A 15,198-nucleotide genomic window follows, 5' to 3' on the forward strand; every position below is an offset into this window, starting at 1 on the left:
GCGCTGCTGGAGCCGCGCATCAAGGGGGGGTACTGTGACGACTCCCGCCGAAGTCGGTCCCTCTCCTTGTTCGGGCGGCGGTCGACGTCCCCGGCTTTCTAGCCATCGCCGATCCACTTTTCATTTTCCATTTGTTTTGTCTTTGTTTTCTACACACCTGGTTTCTATTCCCCAATTACATGTTCATTATTTAACCCTCTGTTTCCCCCATGTTTATGTGCGTGTTTGTATATAATGTTCAGGTCGTTACTTGTTGGCTGGTTTTGTTTGCCGGGTTCGTTATTACGCCCATTATTTACGAGTGACCGGTATTTCACGCACCTTTAGTATTTGTTTTATACTGGTGCTGTTCGTGGAATAAATTACCTTGTACACTCATCTCTGCTCTCCTGCGCCTGATTCCATGCACCAGTTACCCACAGCCTGACAAATCGCCTTTGAGTATGGATTTATTATGCATACTGGATGGACTGGTTACCTTATGCTACGCTGCAAACGTTCTATTCATGAGTCTGGGAGAGAATATATAGGCCTAGGAGATGCTGTTGGTTCATTGATTGTGCAGGGCGGCTAAGCCTGCGGTTATATACTGAACAAAAGTATAAACACCGTATGCAACAATTTCAATGATTTGACTGAGTTACAGTTCATTTAAGGAAATCAGTCATTTGAAATAAATTAATTAGGCCTTTATTGATAGATTCCACATGGCTGGGCAAGGGCGCAGACATGGGTGTGCCTGGGGGGCATACGCCCACCCACTTGGGAACCAGGCACACCCACTGGGTAATGTGGAAGTCCTGGGCTGGCGTGGTTACACGTGGTCTGCGGTTGTGAGGCTGGTTGGACGTACTGCCAAATTCTCTAAAATGACGTTGGAGGCGGTTTATGGTAGAGAAATGAACATTCAATTATTGTGGACATTCCTGCAGTCAGCAAGCCAATTGCATGCTCCCTCACAACTTGAGACATCTGTGGCATTGTGTGACAAAACATTTTAGTGGCCTTTTATTGTCCCCAGCACAAGGTGCACCTGTGAAATGATCATGCTGTTTAATCAGCTTTTTGATATACCATACCTGTCAAGTGGATGGATTATCTTGGCAAAGGAGAAATGCTCACTAACAGGGATGTAAAGAAATGAGCTTTTTGTGCATATGGAACATTTTGGGGATCTTTTATTTCAGCTCATGAAACATGGGACCAACACTTTACATGTTGCGTTTATATTTCTGTTCAGTATACAGTGCATTCGGAAAGTATTCAGACCCCTTGACCTTTTCCACATTTTGTTACGTTACAGCCGTATTATAAGGTTTGATTAAATAGTTTTTTTCCCTCACCAATCTACACACAATACCCCATATTGACAAAGCAAAAGCAGGTTTTTAGAAATGTTAGCAAATGTATAAACATTTTTTTTTTAAATGATATCATATTTGCATAAGTATTCAGACCCAGTACTTTGTTGAAGCACCTTTGACAGCGATTACAGCCTCGAGTCTTCTTGGGTATGACGCTACAAGCTTGGCACACCTATATTTGGGGAGTTTCTCCCATTCTTCTCTCCAGATCCTCTCAAGCTCTGTCAGGTTGGATGGGGAGTGTTGCTGCACAGTTATTTTCAGGTCTCTCCAGAGATGTTCGATCGGGTTCAAGAATCTTGGCTCTGGCTGGGCCACTCAAGGACATTCAGAGACTTGTCCCAAAGCCACTCCTGTGTTGTCTTGGCTGTTTGTTTAAGGTCGTCATCCATACTTCTTCAATTTAAGAATGATGGAGGCCACTGTGTTCTTGGGGACTGTCAATGCTGCAGAAATGTTTTGGTACCCTACTCCAGATCTGTGCCTCGACACAATCTTGTCTCGGAGGTCTACGGACAAATCCTTTGACCTCATGGCTTGGTTTTTGCTCTGACATGCACTGTCAACTGTGGGACCTTATATAGACAGGTGTGTGACTTTCCAAATCATGTCCAATCAAATTAATTTACCACAGGTGGACTCCAATCAACTTGTAGAAATGTCTCAATAATAATCAATGGAAACATGATGCACCTGAGCTCAATTTCGAGTCTCATAGCAAAGGGTCTGAATACTTACAGTACCAATCAAAAGTTTGGACACACCTCCTCATTCAAGGGTTTTTCTTTATTTTTACTATTTTCTCCATTGTACAATAATAGTGAAGACCTCAAAACTTTGAAATAACACATATGGAATCATGTAGTAACCAAATAAGTGTTAAACAAATCAAAATATATTTGGGATTCTTTAAATTGGCCACACTTTGCCTTGATGACAGCTTTGCACACTCTTGGCATTCTTTCAACCAGCTTCACCTGAGATGCTTTTCCAACAGTATTGAAGGAGTTCCCACATGTGCTGAGCACTTGTTGGCTGCTTTTCCTTCACTCTGCGGTCCAACATATCCCAAACCATCTCAGTTGTGTTGAGGTTAAGTGATTTTGGAGACCAGGTCATCTGATGCAGCACTCCATCACTCCTTGGCCAAAGAGCCCTTACACAGCCTGGAGGTGTGTTGGGTCATTGTCCTGTTGAAAAACAAATGATAGTCCCACTAAGTGCAAACCAAATGGGATGGCGTATCGCTGCAGAATGCTGTGGTAGCCGGGCTGGTTAAGTGTGCCTTGAATTCTAAATCAAGGGGTTTGAATACTTTTCGAATGCACTGTATATGAATTTGTATTTGATTTTGAAATGCCTAGTAATATAGGGCATTACCTTTAGCTACAGAATATCTCACCACTATACGTTTCCATATTTTCCTCTCTCCTTCATTCCTTTCTCCAACGCACGCAGAGAGAGAAATAACCAAACCAGCTGAAAAGTTGCCTCCATTCCCTATTTTTTCCCATGCCTCTGTTTCTGCCCATTTGATAATGGCCCGTTCTAAATTAAAACTAATTTGACATAATAGTAAAGACAAGATTACATTTAGAATAGTGAAAATATGATCACTTGATGAGAGAACAGTGTATGCAGCCTGAGGCAAGGAACAGACTGCAAACGTTGCCAAATAACTCTAAATCTATTGTATAGGACCTGTTTCAAATGATCACTTTTACTCTCAACATAGCCATGTGTACTCGCTCCGGAATGGGAAAAATATCCTTTCCATTTTATTCAGCTAAGTTCAATTATTTTCTAGTTACTATAAAATCATATAATATAAAATAATGCCACGGGACTTATTAGCATATCTAGTCTGCTAAATGAACAAGCCTACAGCCTAAGGCATGGAGCACAGCCAGATAACATACAGTAGGCCAATTCATATTCTGTTCTTCTAAAATACATATTCTTCATATAATGTTTCTTTAGACCTGCCTAAAATAAATAATGGATTTATTGTGATGGTGTATATTAAATCGATTTATTCAGCTATTTTAAATGCAGATGTCCCATCAGCGGCTTGTATGCATGGAAGCCTGGAGATGTTAATTATGAGACCGGCAGTCTTTTGCATGACAATAACCAGCTGACAAAATTTCATGACCGCCACAGCCCTACTTGAACCTGCCAGAATTCCTATCACATCCCATCTCCCCCATCCCCACCCATTTTTGTCTTCCTGAAGGTCTTGCCAGGTTTGCGTGGTTGAACGAGACCCTGGATGTAGCCAGTACTCTACTGTGTGGTCACATGGGCATCCTGATTGCTGTTCAGCTGGACAAAGACAAACCCAGTGGCTTTAGCTACAGGAACATCGAGATAGACCACCTCATAGAGGTCAGTGTTGCAAGCATTTTGCTACGGTATGCCCTACTCAACACAACCCCAGATGCTTTAGGTCAATTTCACGGTAACATAATGATGCTGTGACTCAGATGTTTCCCTTTAAAATGTATGCCAAACAAAAAACAATAGCTGCAAAGTTAAACAGACCATACATCTCAATGCACAAAGACAACTTTTAAGAATTTTTACAAAAACACATTTACTTGAAGAACAGTGGAGATGCAAAGTTTGATGGCACAAATGATGGCAAAAAAATGATGGCACAAAAAAGTAATTTTGTTAAAAGTGGTCCTTGTGCATAGAGTTTGTTTAACTTAACATGTATTTTAAAGTGAAAAGTCTGAGTCTCAGCATCATTCTGTCACTGTGGAATTGCCCTTTAGCTACAGGACCATCGAGATTGACCACCTCATAGAGGTCAGTATTGCAAACGGTTTGCTACGGTGTGCCATACTGAACAAAACCAAAGTTGCTTTAGCTACAGACTAATGTTAGTTAACCCAGAAGTAAAATCTTGCGTAATTTGGTCAACTGCGTGATTAACTTCTGGGTCTATATGTGTTTGAAATTGAGAGTTCCGGGGGTTTGCAAAGTCTCCACCCTTGCAAAAAGAAACTCTCAGCCAAAGCCACCAAACCCCCCCCCCACGCCCCTTTCGATCCGCATGGGCACACGTGCAAAGCACTTGAAGTGAAGCAGTTTAAGCACCGCCTTCACCCAATCCTGATACGTCCATATAACCAGTGACAAAAGCAGTCCCGGCAGATTCTTCGGTCTACACGCAGAATCTGCCCATGGGAGATTATCCTCAGACACACCATAGAAGGCATAAGAATCGGGTTACTGCAGTTTTTGACAACTGTTGGTGTAGAAATGGCTTTATAGCACATCATCTATTGCCTGTACTGGCCAATACGATATTCTCCTGTCTGTCAGGCCTGTTGCAGACATACACTGATATCTTGGTTTTTAACCTACTGTGTGTTTGTGTCCCAATAGAAACATGAGATGGGTTTTGACAAAGCCCTGGCCCTCCAGTACACCACAGACCACACAGTCCTGCTCCACGAGAACGCTGTCATCAATGACCATGCTAACGGAAACAACCACCAGGGCAGGAACAACCCTCTCACCGTGGCACCCGCCAGCCACTTCTCACCTGACCACGTGGGCAAGGTCATCTACTTCAGGTGGGGGGGACTCTAGCCCTAGTCTCTCCCTACTCCCCATTTCCTTTTCACCTGTTCAATACTATCCTTAACATACATTTACCTCTCACATGTTCCAAATCTCTTAAACATGTCATCTTTTGAACTATTTTAGACACTTGTTCCTTGTCTACATGTAATATTGACCTCCTTATCTAATATTGAATTCCTTATCTAATATTGACTTTAATATTGACTTCCTTATCTAATAATGTCTTTAATATTGACTTCCTTATCTAATATTTACTTTCTTATCTAATGTTGACTTCCTTATCTAATATTGACTTCCTGATCTAGTATTGACTTCCTGATCTAGTATTGACTTCCTGATCTAATATGGACTTTCCTATCTACTATTGAGTGTCTTTATATCTTTGTATTGACTTATGTGTCTTAGTAAATGCCATCAGTGTCCTCCAGATGTGCGTGTGTGCATGTCCATACATGTCTGTGTGTGTGTTCTCCCTCAGTGACGGTGGGATGATGGTGATCACAGAAGTGTTCCGGACTCACTACCTGAGGGGGTTCTCCGGGGTCGTCGTCGGGGAGATCCTGGAGCCAATAAAAGGAGCAAGCCTAAATGCGGAGCCTATGCAGTTATATGACCTGTTGGTGAAGAAGGGGGAGCCTGAGGGGCTCATTGTTACACTGCAGCTCAAAGACCTAGGTAACTGGAAAGAAAGATAGCATCAACTAACTTGTTAGTTCATTTACATTTAGTGATTCCCAAACTTATTTTGTGTTGCTTACTAGTCCTGAAATTCTAACAGAATCATGCTACGTTTCAGATATTTTCCTATCCTTCCAAGTAAATTAATGTGATATTTCTAGCTACGATCTCAATCTCTCGTCATGAATCTTAAGACATGATCCAAAATAAATCAGCCACTACTCACAACTCATAGCTTTATTTAACCCAGCCTGCTGCGGTTTCTCCTGAGGTAAACTATGAGCTGCCTGACTTGCCAGATCCGTTTGAAGGAAGATTAAATTTAAGTGTGCACACTTGAAGTTAAGATAAGCAGTGTAGTTATTCCCTTCTCAAGCCAATCAAACAAGCGAAATGCCAGTACAGGGACAAGGTGGAGTCGCAATTCAACGGCTCAGACACGAGACGTATGTGGCAAGGTCAACAGGAAATCACGGACTACAAAAAGAAAACCAGCCACGTCACGGACACCGACGTCACGCTTTCAGACAAACTAAACACCTTCTTTGCCCGCTTTGAAGATAATAAAGTACCACCGTCGCGGCCCCGCTAACAAGGACTGCGCCCCCCCTCCTTCTCCGTGGCTGGCGTAAGTAAAACATTTAAACGTGTTAACCCTCGCAAAGCTGCTGGCCCAGACGGCATCCCTAGTGGCGTCCTCAGAACATGCGCAGACCAGCTGGCTGGTGTGTTTACGGACATATTCAATCTCTCCCTATCCCAGTCTGTTGTTCCCACATGCTTCAAGATGGCTATCATTATTCCTGTACCCAAGAAAGCAAAGATAACTTAACTAAATGACTACCGCCCCGTAGCACTCACTTCTGTCATTATGAAGACCCACTTCAGTTTGCATACCGCCCCAACAGGTCCACAGACGACGCAATCGCCATCACATTGCACACTGCCCTATCTCATCTGGACAAATTGAATCCTATGTAAGAATGCTGTTCATTGACTACAGCTCAGCATTCAACACCATGTTCCCTCCAAGCTCATCATCAAGCTGGAAGTCCTGGGTCTCCACCCCGCCCTGTGCAATTGGGTCCTAGACTTTTTGACTGGCCGCCCCCAGGTGGTGAAGGTAGGAAACAACATCTCCACTTCACTGACCCTCAACACTGGGGCCCTACAAGGGTGCGTGCTCAGCCCCCTTCTGTACTCTCTGTTCATCCATGACTGTGTGGCCATGCACGCCTCCAACTCAATCATCAAGTTTGCGGACAACACAACAGTAGTGGCCTTGATTACCAACAACAACAAAACAGCGTACAGGGAGGCGGTAAGGGCACTCGGAGTGTGGTGTCAGGAAAACAACCTCTCACTCAACGTCAACAAAACAAAGGAGATGATCGTGGACGTCAGGAAACAGCAGAGGGAGCACCCCCCTATCCACATCGATGGGACAGCAGTGGAGAAGGTGGAAAGTTTTAAGTTCCTCGGCGTACACATCACAGACAAACTGAAATAGTCCACCCACACAGACAGTGTGGTGAAGAAGGCGCAACAGCGCCTCTTCAACCTCAGAAGGCTGAAGAAATTTGGCTTTTCACCCAAAACCCTGCCAAACTTTTACAGATGCACAATCGAGAGCATCCTGACGGGCTGGTGGTGCAGTCTGCACAACGCGTCACCGGGGGCAAACTACCTGCCCTCCATGACACCTACAGCACCCGATGTCACAGGAAGGCCACCCGAGCCACTGCCTGTTCACACCGCTACCATCCAGAAGGCGAGGTCAGTACAGGTCCATCGAAGCTGGGACCGAGAGACTGAAAAACAGCTTCTATCTCAAGGCCATCAATCAGACTGCTAAACAGCAATCACTAACTCAGGGAGACTGCTGCCTACATTGAGACCCAATCACTGGCCACTTTAATAAATGGATCACTAGTCACTTTATACAATGCCACTTTAAATAATGCCACTTTAATAATGTTTACATATCTTACCTTACTCATATCACATGTATATACTGTATTTTATACCATCTATTGCACCTTGCCTATGCCGCTCGACCATCGCTCATCCATATACTTACATGTACATATTTAGATTTGTGTTTATTAGGTAGTTGTTGGTGAATTACTTGTTAGATATTACTGCACTGTTGGAACTAGAAGCACAAGCATTTTGCTACACTCGCATTAAGATCTGCTAACCATGTGTATATGACAAATAACATTTGATTTGATTTGATTCCTTAGATGATAACACTATCATTCTTCTGTGGTAAACACTGAGCTGCCTGCTTTAGTCAACCCTGCTACTGTTTCTCCTGTGGTAAACTCTGAGCTGTCCTGTCCTGTCTTGTCCAGATCCATCCCAGGGGTTTAATTTGTCCCACGTGGGGAAGGCTGTGGTAGCACCAGGCTTCAGCAGTTACCTCATCACAGGGCTGCTGCCCAGCGGCAGTGCCCTAGCCAAACCCACCATGCCAGCCCTAGTGCTCCCCCTGACCAGCCACCGGTCAGGAGAGTGGCTGCTCTTCCACTCTGCAGGTTACTGTGTTTATTGTGTGTTATTAAATCCTCAATGATTTTGAATGTGTATTGTTGTAGTACTCGCCTGAGGTAAGTCTCTGGGCTCGCTTCCTGTACACAGATTAAGCCTGGTCCTGGACTAAAAAGTATGCTTAATAGAGATTGTCCATTGAAAGTACTTCTTAATCCAAGACGAGACTTAATCTAGATCTGGGAAACCAACCCTATATGTATTTTAAATGTGTGAAATAGATCCATTTATCCATCTAGGCCGGGGGAGCTGGGGGATGAAGGAGGGGCCATGTCGTCACGCCCTGCAGTCATTGGACGGTATGAGGAATAACGCTCTGATGAGGATCAACGTCAGAGAAGAGCTCAACTTCACCTTCAAGGCCTTCATGTCCGACTACTGTGAGTAGTGGGGGTGTTGGGGTTGAGGTGTGTGGTGTCTGGGTTATTACCAGTGATGGATTCTGGGTACTAACTCCTAAACTTTGGATATGGTTAATTATCAGGTATCCTATTGAAATATTGAGTGCTTAGGTTTAGAGGGTCTACACCAGAAGTTAATGGTTATCTGTAGGAAGGTATATAGTGTGTGCAATTAAGCTTGGAATGTGCTGAGTGCAGCGAAAGCGATCACATGTGGCAAGCATTGATAAGGGGAGAGAGCCGTGGATTAGTGATGAAGGGGGTCGAGGTCAGGTCACGTTAAGGGAGAAAGAAAATGTATGGCCGTATTACTTCGTTTCCTGCAGCAGTAAAGATGCAATGTTTGTTCAGATGGGTAGGAGGAGACTCAGCCTAGGAGAAAGGGTTAAATATCAGTGCTTGTGTGAACAATGTCTTTGTCTAATGCAGCTGTATTGATCCTCTGGGAAGAATACACTTGGTTTAAGCTTAGGTTCTAATTCTCAGAGTAAAAACTAACTCCAATACCTATTCACTGTGTATCACTGTCTACATTCTTTTGAAAGGGTAGTCTATAGTTAAAGATTGAAATCCGCATTAGGGGAAACGGGGCCTCCTTCAGTGTGGTCATTTTGTGTTTAATTATTCTGCTGTTCTATCACGCATGTTCAATGATGTCTGGGGGGGGACAGTTTGTTTTTGCTGTAACTTCTTTGTTGTAATATCCCAAACAGTTTCACCACTTAAGGATTCCAGCTTTAATGCTCTCGTTCTGACAAAATACGTGTGTGTGTGTGTGTGTGTGTGTGTGTGTGTGTGTGTGTGTGTGTGTGTGTGTGTGTGTGTGTGTGTGTGTGTGTGTGTGTGTGTGTGTGTGTGTGTGTGTGTGTGTGTAGCTCTGTCCATGGTGTACCATAAGAAGTTCATGCGTGTGGTTCTGACCAACCCTCTGGCCATCCGAGTCACAGCCAGACACTCCTGGGACGACACCAACAACCACATGCTCACCCTCACTGCCTTCAGTCACCTCTGCAAGAAGGTACACCTCCAATACTCCATATCACCCTCATATCATCCTCGCGTTTGTCTATATAGACTAATAATAACATAAAAACATTTTGTAGTTGCATACAGTATATCAGGGTATAGGTCAATTCCATTTCAATTCACTCAATTCTGGAAGTTAACTGAAATTCCAATTCAGTTTTTTTCATTGAAAGAATTGGAATTTCAGTTTACTTCCTGAATTGACTGAATGAAAATGGAACCCCAACCCTGCTGAATGCAGTTGTCTGAAGTCTGTTCCTCCATTGTGTTGTGTTGTGTTATCTTTCCCTCTGCCCCTAGGCAACCACCACAGTGACGGTATACATCCCAGAAGCCTCTCTGTTGTGTAGGTCCTCCTCCTTCACCTTCACGCTACAGAACTCCTGCCCCGAGGGACTCCAAATTGTCTATGTCTCCCAACAGCCAATCAGTGATCATGAATGGATCTACACGGATCCAGTAGATCACATGGACAACAAGAGGCTCTTCAACCTGCCTGTGAGAGATAGAGATACACTGGGTTACAGGCATGCGATCAATGTTTTATTAGTTGACCTGTGTGCAGATAATGAGATGCGTGTGTGTGCTTCAGGTGAACTACCGGCCTCCCTCCCAGCTAGGTGTTTTAATCCCGACCACAGACAACATCTATAACGCTGACCCAAGTCATCCCCGTCCCAGACAGCACTACCCCATCTCCAAGGTGAGCACAGGTCACAAGGTTCACACATGCCAGCACTACCTTGTCTCCAAGCTGAGCAAGTCTTTGTATGTTTGTGCAGTGTAACTTAACTAAGTGTCTATATGTGCTTCTGTGTTGTGTTTCGCATTGGGTGTAAGCTGTGATACATAGTGTTTGTGGGTGACAAATTGTGTGTCTTCCTCCAGAACTCTGGTCGGTATAAGCAGTGTGCAGGGAAAAGGTCAGCAGAGGAATGTGGCTGTACAGACAGACTGAAAGTCTCTCCTCTAGCCATCAACTCTGACTGCAGACAGAGGGTACACATCTGCATCAGTGTGATCAATCATCAATGTCTTCCAAAAACAAAACAATTACATATACAGTACCAGTCAAAAGTTTGGACATGTCTACTCATTCATTTTTTTCATTGTAGAATAATAGTGAAGACATCAAAACTATGAAATATCACATATGGAATCATGTAGTAACCAGAAAAGTGTTAAACAAATCAAAATATATTTTATATTCTTCAAAGTAGCCACCATTTGCATTGATGACAGCTTTGCACACTCTTGACATTCTCTCAACCAGCTTCCTGAGGTAGTCACCTGGAATGCATTTCAATCAGTTGTGTTGTGACAAGGTAGGGGTGGTATACAGAAGACAGCCCTATTTGGTAAAAGACCAAGTCCATATTATGGCAAGAACAGCTCAAATAAGCAAATTCCATATGTGTTATTTCATAGTTTTGATGTCTTCACTATTATTCTACAATGTAAAAAATAGATAAATAAAATAAAAACCCTTGAATGAGTAGGTGTGTCCAAACTTTTGACTGGTACTATACATTAAATATTGTAACATTTATAACACAAAACAATATTGAATATGCTATACACTCATATTTAGTACTACTTAGTGGAATATATTAAAGTATTCTCTTAATGTAACTGTGCATTCTGCATAATACAGTCTTGTCGACTGCGAGCATGAATGAAATCATTTAAAAATCATATACTGGTTAAAAAGTATTTTAGTCTTTCCTATGTCCTCTGTGTTGTACTCTAGGTGCTGAGGCTAACGTTTCCTGTGACTGACTTCAACATCACCCTGTTCCTGAGGAGAACCAACCACGCTGACCAACCGCTCTGCTCTCCTTACTTTGTTACTGTCACAGAGGTCAACAACCGGACCAGCTGGAAGGTCACAGGTCAGTCTCATCCCAGAAGGCTTTGCAATATAAGGATGTCTTTAAAGATGGAATCAGCATTCGGAGAAACAGCACCACTGTTCTTACCAGCACCTTTGTTTTTGTTTTGTGGATGAAACGGAGGCGAGGTGCGTCGAGTAAAAAAATCTAATTTGCAGGACGTATTCTGCTGTTCTATCGCGTGTGCAATTTTTATTTAACCTTTATTTAACTAGTCAAGTCAGTTAAGATGATGGCCTACCCCGACCAAACACTCCCCTAACCCGGATGACAATTGTGCGCCGCACTATGGGACTCCCGATCATGGCCGGTTGTGATACAGCCCGGGATCAAACCCTGCTCTGTAGTGACACCTCTAGCACTGCGATGCAGTGCCTTAAAATGCTGTGCCACTCGGTCCCCCAAATGATATCTGAGTTGAAAAAAAACTGTGCTTGTTGTTTGCAGTAACTTCTTTTGTTGTTGGGGCCTCTCGAGTGGCGCAGCTGTCTAAGGCACTACGTCTCAGTGCTAGAAGCGTCACTACAGATCTGAGTTCGATCCTGCTGACACGGTCGCCAGTTGTAAGGTGTTTCCTCCGAACACATTGGTGCGGCTGGCTTCCGGGTTAAGCATGCAGGGTGTCAAGACTGTAACTACCAATTGGATATCACGAAATTGGGGCGAAAAAGGTGTAAAAAGTACAAATAAAAAATAAAAAAACATATTTGTTTTTGTAATATCCCAAACGGACGTGGCAGTTTCACCATTTAGGATTGCAACTTTAAAATGTGAAAAATACATATTTTCTGTCATCTTCTCAACCAGAAAAAACTGATTTCAACTACAAAAGGGTGTGATCATGACTTCCCTTGCAAAATGTTGCCGAATGGGCAGGTCTCTAGTGCACTATAGTGAAACACACATTCTCTGTTGTTAACCCGTCTTTTCCCATCCTTTGTGTTGGTAGGAACCCATGCCACCCCCACCATGGACAGGATGAGACAATATCTTGAAGACAGTCTAGAAAACAATCTCTACAACCCAGAAGGACTGCAGATCAGCCTTTATGTAAATCATCTACAGTCTCCCTGACTATATGACATGTTCATAAATTGTAAAACAGTTGAGTGTAATCTGTATACGTCTGCATAGAAATACTGTCATTTCACTCATGCGAATTGTGCTATGAAATAGCAGTTTCCATCTGGGGTTTCATTGTGACAATGTTATGAATATAATATTTTTCCAACCTAACAACCACCACCATTATTCTCCACAGGGCTCTGAGCTTTTCCACTTCCGTATCTCTGTCATTCCTGGAGTTGTGTTGTGTGACCTGGTGGAGGAGGTACAGGTGAGGAACCCTGTAGCTTTTACACTGAAGTCAGTAACTAATAAAAAAGAGGAAGAACAAGATAACCTCCGGCCCTCACCTATTTCTCTCCTTCCTTTCTCGCTCTCCCTTTCTCTCTCTCTCTTCCTATACGGGTAGATCTACGTAGCAGAGCCTCCGCTGGCGTTCCCAACCCAACACCTCGTCAACAACATGGCAGCCATCATCCTGGGAGGCCTGCTGCTCTTTGGCTTCCTTCTCATATACAACGGCGTTGCCATGCCAACCATGAGCAGCATCAAAACCCTCCTCAAGAAACACAAGCCCACCATCTCTCCAACCAGAACCCAGAAGTCTACCATGACACAGGGACCCGAGTAGGATTTATACAGTTTGGCATCGTAAGAGTGTGTTATAGAGTTGTACGTTCCATTTTAACCTTTTAACCTAAGTATGAGATGTAAATGTTTTCATTGTTCAGATTGATCCTTTTTTCAAGTGTGTCCTATTAAATTTGTATTTGGGAAAGATTGAAATAAACTAGCAAAGATGAAAAGGTACAAATGAAAGGAATAACACATGCTCGGAGTGAGTTTTATTGGTTGTTGCTGTGTTTTCAAAGAAAATACCAACTAAAAAATGTTTTCACAAAAACTAAACCAGGATTTGTTGCCATTAGGCCTTTGTCAGATACAACCTACCAGAATATAATGTAGTAGTATCACATAATATCTCAGGCCTGTAGGAGTAGTCGGGAAGGATCCATAAAGAAAACACATCACTCATAGTTGTCAGTACGTAGTAACCCGTATTAAAGTGGAACGCTGCATTTTGTTGCCTTATAACCTGGAATTAAAATTGAATTTTGGGGGGTTTGTATCATTTGATTTACACAACATGCCTACTACTTTGAAGATGCAAAATATTTTTTATTGTGAAACAAACAAGAAATAAGACAAAAAAACTGAAAACTTGAGCATGCATAACTATTCACCCCCCCAAAGTCAATACTTTGTAGAGCCACCTTTTGCAGCAATTACAGCTGCAAGTCTCTTGGGGTATGTGTCTATAAGCTTGGCACATCTAGCCACTGGTATTTCTGCCCATTATTCAAGGCAAAACTGCTCCAGCTCCTTCAAGTTGGATGGGTTCCCCTGGTGTACAGCAGTCTTTAAGTAATACCACAGATTCTCAATTGGATTTAGGTCTGGGCTTTGACTAGGCCATTCCAAGACATTTAAATGTTTCCCTTAAACCACTCGAGTGTTGCTTTAGCAGTATGCTTAGGGTCATTGTCCTGCTGGAAAGTGAAACTCCGTCCCAGTCTCAAATCTCTGGAAGACTGAAACAGGTTTCCCTCAAGAATTTCCCTGTATTTAGTACCATCCATCATTCCTTCAATTCTGACCAGTTTCCCAGTCCCTGCCGATTAAAAACATCCCCACAGCATGATGCTGCCACCAGCATGCTTCATTGTAGGGATGGTATTCTCGGGGTGATGAGAGGTGTTGGGTTCGCGCCAGACATTGCGTTTTCCTTGATGGCCAAAAAGCTACATTTTAGTCTCAACTGACCAGAGTACCTTCTTCCATATGTTTGGGGAGTCTCCCACATGCCTTTTGGCGAACACCAAACGTGTTTGCTTATTTTTTTATTTAAGCAATGGCTTTTTTCTCTTCCATAAAGCCCAGCTCTGTGGAGTGTGTCGTGGACGAATCAGAATTAGTTGGGTAACATAGATAATTAAGATGTTTTATTAGTATAATATGCTTATTTGAGGTACTTGTCATTAGAAAGTGTCCATTGGAATCTGGTGTCTTTTCAGTTGCACGTCTACCTTAGCTGGGGCTCAGACACTTGGGGCCCAGAGAGGGGAGAGGTCAGACTTGTCGTCATGGGAATGTGTCTTTACCTATTTCTTAAACCATGTGAAGGGATGGCGTGATTAATGGGGAACCAATGACTTGTCTCCACAATGTCTGTGAGCAAGTCACTCCCTCCTTTTCTTTATTGTGGGGAGGATTATGGCAGTAAATGGACCCTTGTATGTCCTCTCTTAGATCTCGCACTTATCCTGTGATAATATATGGCCTAGAGGCTTACTCCCCAGTGAGCCTGTCCAGGAGTGGGGTCAAGAGGGGGTTTGCTTGAGATGGGAATATCTAGAGTTGACAATTGATATATGCCATTGGATGAAATAGTTCTGTTCAATACCGTACCAGGGAGGGACGGTTCTAAGGAGACCAGATACTGGGCTATACCATTAATCCTGTTGACATAGCAGTTACTGTCTGATGTGTTTTATTGATATCTGTCATACAAAACTTAACCTTTGTGAACTGTTACTAAGTATCTGTGGTTTGTCAATGTAC

At 43.1% G+C, this 15,198-nt stretch overlaps 1 protein-coding gene across 7 annotated transcripts in view; it reads left to right on the plus strand.

The window, feature by feature from the left end:
• Nucleotides 1-13,485, plus strand: part of LOC115172303 (cation channel sperm-associated protein subunit beta) — a 46,530-nt gene extending 33,045 nt beyond the window's left edge. For all 7 annotated transcript variants that reach the window (XM_029729639.1, XM_029729640.1, XM_029729644.1 and 4 more), the window contains 13 exons: nt 3,601-3,752; nt 4,761-4,951; nt 5,440-5,636; nt 7,997-8,179; nt 8,432-8,572; nt 9,469-9,611; nt 9,920-10,117; nt 10,212-10,322; nt 10,508-10,618; nt 11,370-11,511; nt 12,461-12,561; nt 12,773-12,847; nt 12,986-13,485. In XM_029729639.1, the coding sequence (XP_029585499.1) occupies nt 3,601-3,752; nt 4,761-4,951; nt 5,440-5,636; nt 7,997-8,179; nt 8,432-8,572; nt 9,469-9,611; nt 9,920-10,117; nt 10,212-10,322; nt 10,508-10,618; nt 11,370-11,511; nt 12,461-12,561; nt 12,773-12,847; nt 12,986-13,207 (1,967 nt within the window). In that variant the 3' untranslated portion in view covers nt 13,208-13,485. The remainder of the gene's footprint in view (nt 1-3,600; nt 3,753-4,760; nt 4,952-5,439; nt 5,637-7,996; nt 8,180-8,431; nt 8,573-9,468; nt 9,612-9,919; nt 10,118-10,211; nt 10,323-10,507; nt 10,619-11,369; nt 11,512-12,460; nt 12,562-12,772; nt 12,848-12,985) is intronic.
• Nucleotides 13,486-15,198: the final 1,713 nt, after the last annotated feature.

The sequence above is a fragment of the Salmo trutta genome, chromosome 33 (assembly GCF_901001165.1).
Source record: "Salmo trutta chromosome 33, fSalTru1.1, whole genome shotgun sequence".
Taxonomy (NCBI): domain Eukaryota; kingdom Metazoa; phylum Chordata; class Actinopteri; order Salmoniformes; family Salmonidae; genus Salmo; species Salmo trutta.